The sequence below is a fragment of the Nicotiana tabacum genome, chromosome 23, assembly GCF_000715075.1.
Source record: "Nicotiana tabacum cultivar K326 chromosome 23, ASM71507v2, whole genome shotgun sequence".
NCBI lineage: Eukaryota > Viridiplantae > Streptophyta > Magnoliopsida > Solanales > Solanaceae > Nicotiana > Nicotiana tabacum.
In genome coordinates this window covers 134,688,790-134,701,932 of record NC_134102.1, presented here as the reverse complement: position 1 = coordinate 134,701,932, position 13,143 = coordinate 134,688,790, and the positions used below count along the sequence as shown (strand labels likewise).

The 13,143-nt window shown below is 36.3% G+C and overlaps 1 protein-coding gene across 1 annotated transcript; it reads left to right on the top strand.

The window, feature by feature from the left end:
- The first annotated feature begins 2,776 nt into the window (after positions 1-2,776).
- On the top strand, positions 2,777-10,853 carry LOC107784172 (glutamate--cysteine ligase, chloroplastic-like). The gene is made up of 16 exons (XM_016605255.2): positions 2,777-3,048; positions 4,248-4,582; positions 5,271-5,421; positions 5,634-5,741; positions 6,077-6,169; positions 7,161-7,244; positions 7,446-7,514; positions 7,590-7,660; positions 7,744-7,812; positions 8,855-8,948; positions 9,019-9,108; positions 9,198-9,278; positions 9,782-9,874; positions 10,090-10,170; positions 10,253-10,322; positions 10,481-10,853. Exons 2-16 carry the CDS (start codon positions 4,257-4,259, stop codon positions 10,567-10,569), a joined length of 1,569 nt encoding a protein of 522 aa, XP_016460741.1. The 5' UTR covers positions 2,777-3,048; positions 4,248-4,256; the 3' UTR covers positions 10,570-10,853.
- Positions 10,854-13,143: the final 2,290 nt, after the last annotated feature.

The window sequence follows — 13,143 nt, the reverse complement described above, 5'->3', positions numbered from 1 at the left end:
TGATTGTGGTTCCTTTGAAATGGATCAGTTTGTAGGGGTCTGGGCCATCTAGTATCTTTGATTCTCCCAATGGCAGACAATATACCTGATGCGTCGATGCTGAAGTTGTATTCTGACAATCGTGGTGCTTCTGTGGGATTGACATGTTTATCGAAGCCACTTTTGCTCATGAGCCCTTGAGAATTCTGTCTTCGATCGTTCCTTCGATCATTTCGGATGAGATTGTATCCTGGGCCGTTGTTTCTACGATCTGCGTTGTATGGTAGATACCGATCTCTGTTCGACCGGTATTCTCTGTCGATATCCCTTTGAGTTCTGCCGACGAGCCTGTTTGGATAAGCGGAATCGGAAGGGGTCCCCAATTGATCATCCTCGACCCTGATCTTCAACTGGTACCGATTATGTACATCGGCCCAGGTTACCGCTGGATATTCAATTAAATTCTGCTTTAACTGTCGAGATGCCACCGAACTTCGTTCGTTCAAACCTTGAGTAAAGGCCTGAACAGCCTAATCGTCTGTGACCGGTGATAGTTCCATGCGTTCCATCTGAAACCGAGATACGAATTCCCTCAACATTTTGTTGTCTTTTTGTTTCACCTTGAAGAGGTCCGATTTTCTAGTCGCAACCTTTATTGCTCCGGCATGTGCCTTTACGAAGGAGTCTGCAAGCATGGCGAAGGAATCGATGGAATTAGGCGGCAAATTGTGGTACCATATCATTGCTCCTTTCGACAAGGTTTCTCCAAATTTCTTCAGTAGAACAGATTCAATCTCATAGTCTTCTAAGTCATTTCCCTTTATTGCGCATGTATAAGAAGTGACATGTTCATTAGGGTCGGTGGTCCCATTGTACTTAGGAATTTCTGGCATTCAGAACTTCTTAGGAATGGGTTTCGGTGTCGCACTTGGTGGGAAGGGCTTCTGTACGAATTTCTTTGAATCCATACCTTATAGAATCGGCAGTGCCCCTAGTATTTGGTCAATCCGGGAGTTGTATGTCTCCACTTTCTTGTCATTTGCCTCGATCTTCTTTTCTTCCAATTCAATCCGCTTAGTGAGCTCCTCGAACATTTTCATAATGGTGGGATCAGTCCCCGATTCGTTGACATTCGAATTTTCTGGCATATGCTCGGTCCTTTGAACGACTTCTGGTTCGACCCTACTCTGTGTTCGGTGTTGATTTTGTAATTGTGCTATAGCGGCCTGTTGAGCCTGTAACATTTCGAATATCAATTGGAGACTAACTCCGCCATCTTCTCCGCCTTGCGTACTTCGACCACCTGATCGGACTTCCCTGTGTATACTACCTTCGGGCTCAACGTCCAAATTTGCATTTAGGGTGACATATGAACTGACATTGACGGGATTTACAATTGGTGCTCGCTCGAAGTCGGCCCGAGGCACCTCGATTCCTGGGACGGTTGTGTTGTCGTTTTCCCCGTGAAATCCGAGGCTGTTATCACCATGTGTAGGTGTTGCTTGTGAGTTTGACATGTTTATACTCCAAACAAAGATTCTTACGAAAACAAGTGTAAAGCAGTGTGTGTTGTCGAAATTAGTATTAAGCAATCACTATTATCCTTAGCCCCACGGTGGGCGCCAAACTGTTTACCCTTAAAATTGGATAACAATTAAACTTATAATGAGGTTCTAAGGATACACAATTTCACTTAATACCGATAGACAAATATGAAGATTAATAACATAAATGAACTATAAAATAAAGCGAATCAGTATTGAAACGGAATTCAACCCTCTAGGGTACCCTCGAATTGACTGATACCAAAATAGTTAAAAATAAAGCAAAATTGATGAACAATTGTATCAACGCGAAAGAAAATTGTATTGCTTTTTTTTTTTTTTACGTGAGAGCTGTCCCTTACAAATAGTTAATACTCCTCTTCATATAGTAAGGAGTTCTACTTATGGTATAACTCTAATTACAGAAGAAAATCCCATGATTAGCTAATTAACCATTTCTGATTTGATCCGTTCTGAGATTTACGCCATGATCCTCGACCAGTCACCGAGATTTACGCCGTGATTCTCGACCAGTCACAGATATCTCGCCTTTCTGTTATTGTGCTATCTTCGATCTTGCTCGATGTCTGTCTTGTTTGGCTTCGATCGCTACTAGCCTCGATCTTGAAAGGTACCTCGGTTCTGAACTCGGTACCTTATCCTCGTGATATGGCCTATTCCGTTACGAGGCCATCATTCGATGCAAACTCCCGGTCTCGGTCAAATAGTAGCCCGATTTTAACCGTATACAATGAATAAAAATTATTACACGGTAAATAGAATTAACGTTAATAACGTAACCGAATACAATTATGTTACTTAAAAGATATAATTATAAATAATATTATTTAATAAGTGTTAAATGACTTATTAGAAGAAAAGAAAAATTGTCAATAAAAACATCATTGTTACGAATCTATACTTGTCAGCAGAAAGCAAGTGGGAACCACTGGACATAAGAATTTTCCTAATTCCAAAAAGAATTAAAAATTATTTTTAAGTGAAAATGGTGTTTTAAAATTAGAGTTGTGTGAATATGAATATAATTTTGGATTGTTTTTTAAGTTTTGTTAGTAATTTGAGTGAAAATTTTGAAAAATATTTTTTTGGAGTTTTTCAGATTTTTGAAAAATTATAAAATTTATTTTTAAGCAAAAATTAAAAATTTATGGCCAAACCCATTTCGAATAAAAGTGAAATTTTTTCTGAAAAAGTGAAAAAAATTATTTTAGTACAAACGGGCTCTAAGGATAGTGCCGCACCTTTTAGTTCCCCGTGCCACATTAACCATTCTTTTTCTTTCAATCTGCTTCAGTACTCACCCCCATAGTTCAAGAGAATAAAAGCAAAACATAAGCAAAGAAAATTAAAGAAATGGCAGTGAAAGAGTTATAGCCGCCCCAGCACACCAAAAAATAATCAAAATCATTCTTGTGACACCCAATTACTTTATATATCTTGAAAAGCTTCCGTCAATTTCCAGTCCAAACCCTACAAATTCTCTGTTTGTGTTTACTGAGCCAAGGTATCAGTTTTTGTCACTTTATGCTGGTTTCAGTTAGTTTTTTTAAAATCAAGATTCAATTTTTCTGCAGTACCCATAATTTTTTTCTCTGTTACTGTTGCATGTTATGTTGAATTTTCTTTTTCCCCCCTCTTTAAGTTGGTTGTGTTAATCAAGATTCAATTTTGCTGCAATACCCATGTTTTTTTATCTGTTATTGTTGCATGTTCTGTTTAGTGTTTTTTTTCCTCTGAGTTGGTGTTGTTAATCAAGATTCAGTTTTTATGCAAAACCCATGTTTTTTTATTAGTTGTTTTTGTGTGGTCTTGCTAGTTTTATAGTAATAGTTGTTAATTGCCACATGGGTGTTGATGTTATTGATGAAAGATTCAAAATTTATACTTGTTAAAAAGTGCTTTAGATAATGTGGTCGGTACTTGTATCCTAGAGTAGACTGCTATACTAGTTTCAGTTTTTTTCTAGTTCCTCCAAGTAATTTTAAGTGCCAAGTGAAATTGCATTGTGTAAGATTGCATTCTATGATATGGGATTTTAGTATACTTAATGCAAGACAGAAATATCACGACACATTTTCTTTATTGTGTCCGCACAGTCCATATGGTATGAGAAGGGGGAGTGTTTGGTTGAAAGACAAATCTACGTATGTAAATTTCTAAATTACTGTGATTTCAAATGTTATGTTGTTTCTATAGTATATATCAACTTTGATATTTATACCGATCGACGATTGGGCTTTTTGGTGGGTAGTTGGTTTGGCTCTATCGAATTGTATACAACTATGTTCCTGCTTAACCAAGAGGCGAAAAGTTTATTCTGCCATGTGTCATAGAGAAATGTTGTGCTTTGTCTTCAATTTGACGGGCACTCTGAATTGTACAAAACTGTTTTATATCTTAAGACATCCTGAAAGGTTTGACATTTTTTGAGTGATAATTTTATTATGAAACTTTTACAGGTTTCAAGAATTCAAATTTGTTTGACTAATCAAATAAATTTTCATGTGATATATTCCCATCATAGTTACTCTTTTAGTTACATATTATATTAATGTACTCTTCTACAACTACTCATGTAACACACAAGTCGAAGTATAATTTAAACTATGTGTCAACTCAAATGGTATGACGTGAGATGAGATGGGGGGAGTACATGATTCTTGTTAAAAGTGGTTGAACGTCAGTTTCTCCCGTGATTTTCAGGCACAAAGGATGGCCTTGATGTCTCAGGCAGGTTCTTCTCATTGCATTTACTCTGAAAAGATGAAATGTATAAGTGGACACAACAACATCACGAACAATATGGAGATGCTCAAAATGAAGGAGATATGCTTTGGCAATATTTCTTCACGGAATTCCTCAAAACGAATGCAGGGGATTTATTTGGATCGCGTTGTAATGGAACGCAGACGAGGACGCCTGGCAATTGTTGCTGCAAGTCCTCCAACAGAGGATGCCGTCGTTGCAGCAGAACCATTAACAAAAGAAGACCTTGTAGCTTATCTTGCTTCTGGATGCAAATCCAAAGAAAAATGGAGGTTCAAAGTTTAGCTTTTCTTGGTGTGCTTAAATTTCAGTTGCATATAGTTCACCAAAAATATGAATAATCATTTTCCCATCTGGCCTCTATAAGTAGATTAGTTAGTTCATTCATCACATATATGACTTGATTGTCTTTCAAGTATGCTGAGTAATTTATGGATTTCTTCATCACTTATATATTTTTGTTATACTACTCATTTTCTTTCTTGAGCTTCTGTTGTAGTGTATGATACAGTAAATGTATTTTATACCTTTCGTATGTCATTATTGCGTGTTACATTTTATTTTCCATAAAAAAAAAAGAATTATTGTAGCGTTTTAACTGTCATGCATTTGCCAAATGTGGGTACCAGGGAATTAAGACTTGATCACTTCTTCTACACTGAACTAACAAGTCGTACCATTTGTGCAGCTCGATCACTGGAAACATTAATTTATTTCCTAGGAATCTGCTGTTTGTAATTTTCTTGCAAAATTTGAATTGTTGAAATTTTGGTAGTAAAATATAGGAACATGGAGTTTTGGGATCCACTTTTCGTGGATCATGTATTTTTGCATAGATTTGGTGACTAGGTTTCTGCTTCACGAGTAATTTGAATATTTCATATTACTTGACCGTGTGTCTTGATTTAGACCATATTAATCAGTTCAACGTTTCTTGTTCTCTGAAAACTCGATGAGCAGGATAGGCACTGAACATGAAAAGTTTGGTTTCGAGTTTGGAACTCTGCGACCCATGAAGTATGAACAAATAGCTGAATTACTAAATGGTATTGCCGAGCGATTTGATTGGGAAAAAGTAATGGAGGGTGACAAGATTATTGGCTTGAAACAGGTAGAACATGAACTTAGTGTTTTTATGCGAACTTTGGTCTAAGTTATTATAGGATGTATTCATCATGGCTCTATACAATGTATTCTGTAACTTAGCATGAATAGAAGCACCATTCCTGATTCATTTTTTTTCTTCCAAGTGTAAGTCTGTAGTAACTGTTCTGACTTTACTTTAACATAATTGGTGGATAAATTTGCACCGCATTCGAACAGGGAAAGCAAAGCATATCACTGGAACCTGGTGGTCAGTTTGAGCTTAGTGGTGCACCACTTGAAACACTGCATCAAACTTGTGCAGAGGTTAATTCACATCTTTACCAGGTTCGTACTTTTGAAACTCCATCAATTTCTTTTCTAGTGAAATATTGGGCAATTAAAGATCGATTGAACTAAGGGGATTGGAACGAAAGGGAATCTTATTCTTTTGAGTTGGAGAAATCCTCCGAATGTGTTGGCCATTTTTGCTTCCAGGAAGCGGTTGATGACTTATTTTGGTACTGGAATTTTCTCATAGTGTGTGCCTGCTAGTATGCTTGCTGAAGGACGTACTTCCTTTCTCTTCCCCCCCCCCCCCACACACACACACACAAACCCCAGGAAAAAGCTGCACAGATGAACTTTAAGTTTTGCTGATTTGTAAAAGTTTTCGCTGACAGGTTAAAGCTGTTGCAGAGGAAATGGGAATTGGATTCTTAGGAACTGGATTCCAGCCAAAGTGGGGGCTGAAAGATATACCAGTAATGCCGAAGGTAAAAACAATATTCTGATCTATGTTGTAACCAAAAAATTTGTCCAGCGTGCTGGTACCTTAGCATCTTATCCTTTTGAGACTGCTACTTTTAACAGTGAAAAGATGTTCACAAGTTTGTACATGACCATTTCACATTTGTTCAGCATGTCAAGTGCAGTAGAAGCCTGTTTCTATTGCAATTTCATGTCTCGTTAACTATTCGACGAAGGTAGTGCAGGCCGGTGCTCTCTGATTCCATCGCTTTGTAGCACCTCATCTTTTTCACCGACGAACCTCTATCCAGACATATAGCACAGAGTTATTTTTGAAGAAAATCTCTTTTTTGCGCCTCCTTCTAATCATGAAAATGAGGAATATGTCTTCTAGTATCTCATCAACATTGATATCTCTAGGAGGTCAGGAGAGACAGATGAAATATTGTTCCAATGATTACTTAGTCAGATTGACGTTTCAGATGTTGCTTGTCCACATCTTATCCTTTAGAAGACCAGAGGACAAGTATATAAAGGTGTAAAACTGTAATTATTGCCATTTGAGCTAATCATTCATCATCATCTCCATTAGGCAAATTTAGATTAATAGCAAAGCACTTAATAGTAAACCCGATTCCAGGACCAGATCTAGTAAGTGTTTTCCAATAACTGGAAATTATCAAGAGATCTTGCCTACGTTTTTATCCAGCACAGTCTTCACAATTTAGAAATGCAACTAGACTTCCCCCACTAGCTTCTTTTATGTTCTGTTTTCTTTAGTTATTTACTTTAACAAAGCCAGAACTATGATATTTTATTTTGATTTGCAGCTGTAATTTAAAAATAGTGCTATTCATATTCTATATTGTGCTTCTCACACATCAATGCTATGTGTCTTGTCTCTGGTTTTTTAGCTCTGAAAGATATATCTAGTTATGACTTCTTTTTTCAAGTATAATTTGACCGCTGAGATCTGCTATCAGCTGGTGTTTTCACTGACAAAGCACTTTGACTCAGGGGAGATACGAGATTATGAGAAATTACATGCCCAAAGTTGGCTCACTTGGACTAGATATGATGTTTAGAACATGCACTGTTCAGGTATGCTAAATGGTTCTATTTTTCTCTTCGTTTTTTTGTTCTTTTCATTTTGATGGGATGTCATTACCCCTTGGCTATTGGACTGTGTACAACTGTGCAACATTCAAAAGCTATTTTTAACTCTTTTCTTTTTGCGCATGCCCTGCATGGTAACATGCATTTGTAAGCTGAACCGGTATCTATGAATTTGTTGTTGAACAGGTAAATCTGGACTTCAGTTCTGAAGCTGACATGATCAGAAAGTTTCGTGCTGGTCTTGCCTTGCAGCCTGTATGGAACCTTTGTCCTTTCTCTTTCTACATGGAAGTTATGTAGTTACTTTAATCTAACTATTTAATGAAACAGATTGCTACAGCTCTCTTTGCTAATTCACCTTTCACTGAAGGAAAACCTAATGGTTATCTCAGCATGAGAAGGTATGTGTATTAAAATACTGTTCTTGTTGCTCTGAGGAATATAATCAGACTTGTACATAACAAATCTTTGTTTGTTTCACCAGCCACATTTGGACCGATACAGATAATAACCGTGCTGGGATGCTTCCCTTCGTCTTTGATGACTCTTTTGGGTAAGTTTCTCTTCAAATACTTAAAGTTTCTTGAGTCATGACATATTACTTTCTGTCTTCAGTCGAGATTATTTTTTTTGATAGAGTAGGAGTGCAACTTGTAGGGGCATTAGGAACCATATTAACATTTTCTTTCTCGTTTTGTATTTTTAAGATGAATCCCTTGTTTTTTTTTAAAAAAAAGAAGGTAATTCAACCTTTTGACTTGTAAAAAAAGTTAATTCAACTTATACTTCTACATTCCGATTCATTTGTATGTTCAGTTCCGATTATAAATGTTTCTTTCAATGGATTGCCTCAAATTTTAAGCTGCCTCATGATTTCTACTATTAGTTTTTGAGAGTTCTAAGAAGTAAAAGCGCGAACAGGTAATGACTTAATAAAAATTACCTCTCAGCTGGTAATCATGTAAAAATGTTTGACACCTTCCCCTAGCAGTGGCCCTGAAGTTTAAGAATATAGCACTGTATGGAGGTCAGAGACCTCTTGCAAAAGAGCCTTGTAAATTTAATCTCGTATGTTGCGCTGGTGCACAACTCTTTTGTACTTGAGACCACTTGAAGGCGGCATTCCTGTTTACTAGCAATAGACTTCACTTTTTCGCATGCTGAATTGAGTTCAGTAAATGCATGTATGCCTTCATATTATGATTTTTAGCTGGAATTGTGCATTCATCTTAGTTGTTACCTAAGGCTGCTGTGGGATAGTCATCTTTCAAAAGGCTTCTTGATTTGTCAGAAGAAAGCATGTTTACCCTTGTACTCTTACTCCCATGGTCCTTTTGTTAAATGTATTTCACTATGAATGACCTTGTCCTACGTTATATAGTCGAGATGGGTTAGGAAAATGGATAAAATTTATTGGAGTTCGAAATGTGTTGTCCGAACTTGCTTTGAGAACTGTTCAGCAGGGTTACATGATGTGTTAGGAATCAAATGAGGATTTGTATTTAATGTTAATGAATTCATTCCTTGACATCTCCAAAACTTCCATGGTTAGACTTCATTGTCAAAGCAAACACTTTCTGTTCTAATGGGCACAGGTTTGAGCAGTATGTGGATTATGCACTTGACGTCCCTATGTATTTTGTCTATCGGAAGAAAAAGTATATTGATTGTGCTGGAATGTCTTTCCGGGTAAGTTATTTTGTCAACATTACAGATTTGTATGTCATTCGCTTGTGCTTATTTAACAACGTTGCTGCAGGACTTCATGAATGGAAAACTTCCGCCTATTCCCGGCGACTACCCTACTCTTAATGATTGGGAGAATCACCTCACAACAATATTTCCCGAGGTGTGCAAGCTTCATCCGAGAAAATGTCCTTACCGCTGGTTTGTCTATGTATAGTTTATGAAAATATTAACTTGGGTTAACTTTATCAGGTGAGACTCAAAAGATATCTGGAAATGCGAGGTGCCGATGGAGGACCTTGGAGAAGGTTGTGTGCATTGCCTGCATTCTGGGTATGAAATCTGTTTCTCTAGGGATCATGATGTTGATTTTTGGAAAAAACAAGAAAGAAAAGAATGAAAGCTAGTATTATTACAGATAGAAACAATAGTAGTTGCAGCAAGGTTTTGCCTAACCGCATCCACTTCCAACAATGGGAAAAGCAACGGAGAAAGGGAGAATAAGATATGGTTGTGCTCAGGGGCGGAGCTAGAAGCTCGGATACGGGTTCGGCTGAACCCAATAGCTTTTGCTCAAACACTATATTTATGTTAAAAATTTCATTAAATATGTACAAATATTAAATTTAGAACCCCGTTATTAGCACTTGAAGTCGTTCTAAATCAAGAACCCATAAAGTTGAAATCCCGGATCTGCCTCTGGTTGTGCTCCCCTCCCCTCCCACTGAGAGGAACTTCTTTCTGTTTCTCCTGTTTGTTGGGACTGTTCAACGTTTCTTATGGTCTACTTTGAACCCGATAGCTTAGTTAATCTTTTTTTTTGGTTTAATTTCAAGGTGGGTATACTCTACGATGAGGTGTCTTTGCAAACCGTTTTGGATATGACGTCTGATTGGACTGCAGAAGAAAGAGAGATGTTGAGGAATAAGGTAATATATCCTATTACAGTTCTCTCTTTTCTCAAGCATGAACATTTGGACAAGCAAAATCATTCGAAAACAAAGAGGGGCAATGTATCATGGACTCTTCATCTGAAAAGCACACATTTGTTTTTCATCAAGTTATAATTTGCAGTTCTTCAGAATTTGTCGTTTAAGAACTTATACAGAGTATTAGAGATGATTAATATCACCCGTTTTGCTAGGTGCCAACAAGCGGTTTGAAGACACCATTTCGAGATGGATTGCTTAAGCATGTTGCTCAAGATGTTGTCAAGTTGGCGAAGGTGGGTTAACGCTTCTAATGCTCCACGGCTTGTCATATTTCTACATGTTTACTAACTTATTGGTTTGATTTTTGATCTTCAGGAAGGCTTGGAGAGAAGAGGCTATAAGGAAACAGGATTTTTGAATGAAGTAACCGAGGTAGTCAAAACAGGTAAGTAATCTTTTTGAACTTGTGTTAGTATCTCTTTGCTTGTTCTCTGGATACAACACGATGTCAAAATGATACTACTTTCTTTAAACTGCTCGAGCTGTTTGGAATTTTGATTGAACTGTTCGCTGTACTTGACATGTATCTATTACTACTGATAGGTGTAACACCAGCTGAGAAGCTCCTGGAATTGTACCATGGGAAGTGGGGACGAAGCGTGGATCCTGTCTTTGAGGAGCTTCTCTATTGAAGTTGTTTGAGAGTGCATTTCAATTAAGTCATTTCATATGTTGTAAATGATTTCTCAATTTCTTTTTGAGAGATATCTGCGAATTTTGTCTATCGTGAGACAAATAATCTAGCTAGATTAAGATCTGTCTGTAACATGTATCATATGGCACGAAACGTCATATGTAGCTCACCTTGGATCTGATCAATCTGCTTCCAAATAGCATTTTTATACACTGGGACATACATTTTTCCCAGAAGAGTAACATTGCCTTGCAAATGAAATAAATGAACCTTGGCTGACCATAATCACCAGCATTACTTGTTAATGCTTAGGTTCTCCCTCTCTCGCTCTCTCACACACAGCGCGCACACACACATTGTCGAGCATTTGTGAGCTAAATTCTTGAAAAGATTACTGTTCAAAATGAGCAATATATCCTGTGATTTGCAGCAATTACTGTGATATTTTCAGGTAGATACTGCATTATTGTTACCACAGAAAGCTGCTACATTTCCAGCAGTGGAGTTATCAGTTGCAAAATGGAGTAGTGATGCATAATGTTCAGCCTTATCCATGATTATTTGTTCACATTTGCTCGAGTATGTTAAGTGCATGTCCCCTATATGATCAGAAGACTACTGGTTTTTCACTGAATTATTAGCTCTTTTAGTGTACTGAATTCAAGAGTTTCAGTAATAGAGCTTCACTTTATCCTTTCAGTAATCAATTTGTTGAATTATTGTTAACACGTGTACTTTTAACATGTTACCATGGTTGGTTGTGTGGCTAAAATATGAGTGGTTGATCAAAATACACATCTCTTTAAGGGATCGTTTGGTACGCGGGATAATGTGTGAGATTAAATTTATATGAGGTCGTTTGGTATGCGGGATAAGGTATGAGATTAAATATACTATGATAGTATATTTATTCAGGGATATTATAGTTTATCCCTGAATAAATTTGTACCGCCAACCAAATATAGTATAAATTTAATTCTAGACTTAATCCTCGTTATCCCATCTTATCTACATCAAATTTAGGATTATTTTATCCCACCTCCTAGGTGGGATGAATTGGTCCAGGGAGTCCGTAAATAATTTTGGTCTGCGTACCAAACGACCCCTAAGTAAAATACAAGAGGCATAAAAAACAGAGGGTTATGAAAGATTGCTTCAGGTTTTGATTGAAAATTGTGTAATGTCATTGAATGGTACACCTAAATGATTAGCTTAACGGTCAATAACGTGCATTGAGAACCATAGTTCAAATCGCATAAGAGGCAATAATATTAGTTGATTTCCTTCCATCTATTACCCATAACTTTCGACATGGATATAGACATGTAAAAATTTACAAAAATTTCAACAAATCATATAAATGAACCCATAATTTTAATAGTATATTGAGTTTAATACTGAACCTATTAAATTTAGATTTTGGATTCCTCTACTTGGCCGGCAATATTATCAATCGGTGCACCCGAGCTGGTCCGGATTATAAAAAATGTTTATTGCAGTCAGTGCATATACTTGGGCCCAAAAGAACTGATAAGTCCAGAAACTTTATATGGGCCGGGCCACATTCTAGGGAAACTTGACTTTTTATTATTAGCCCACTGTTTTTCCTTTTAGGTCAAGAAAACCACGGGCCAATCAGCGAAAAGCCCTAGACAGTTTCCACAATTACACTGCAATCATAACTACTACACGCACCTATCAAGAGCGTGTTAACACGCCAAAATCTTGTTCCATTGACTTAAGGGTAGACTAAAAGTCAAACCAACAAATGATCAATTTGTGGTTTGACTTGACTTGAACAGGTGGTGGATGAAAATGAGGTAATATTTGATTTTATTTGGTGGTTAACAAAAAAATTAAAACGAAGTCGAACTAAACATAGAAATTATATATATAAAAAGTTAATACTAAATATAACTAAAAAAAAGTTATATAAGTAAAACGAAATGAATCGAAAACTTGATCACTAATATTTTCACCAATTATTAATGCATAATGTATGTAACAATTAAAGATATAAACCATTAATAACTTATTGTAAATAAAAAAAAGGAATCATATGTGAGAAAACTAAGTAACCATTAAAGCGATCTTAAAAGTTTGACTAACCTACTTTTACACTACATAACAATTAGTAATTATGTTATTCTCTGGTGAGAGAAACTTCATAATAATTCTAATTTAAAAAATGAACTGTAAGTTAAAAATATAAGTTTTATTTACGTATATACGAAATTGCTTGAATCATAAATAATTTGGATTGAATAGTGTATAACAAGTTATTAAAATTAGTAGATCACCAAGATGGAAATAAAAAGTGAGATCGTTTAATTTTTAAAAGTAAAATAAGATGTGCCGCCTTATATTTATGTTGACATAAAATCAATTATTGAGAGATACTAAACGATTAACTATTAATTCAACTACAAACTAGGTGTGCAAATGGTTTCAATTTCAATGTATGTCACATTGACGTAGATTTAGCATGATTGAGAAAAAACAAAAATATCAAAGTTATAATGGTTTGGTTTAGTTTATTAGTTTAGCAAATTAACATAATTAGTTCGGTATT

Bases quoted from the DNA above. Each gene is read 5' to 3' on its own strand.
- LOC107784172 (XM_016605255.2), top strand. From the start codon at position 4,257: ATGGCCTTGATGTCTCAGGCAGGTTCTTCTCATTGCATTTACTCTGAA. The intron at 5,422-5,633 runs GTAGAACATGAA...GCATTCGAACAG, and splicing joins AGATTATTGGCTTGAAACAG to GGAAAGCAAAGCATATCACT. The intron at 7,813-8,854 runs GTAAGTTTCTCT...TAATGGGCACAG, and splicing joins GTCTTTGATGACTCTTTTGG to GTTTGAGCAGTATGTGGATT.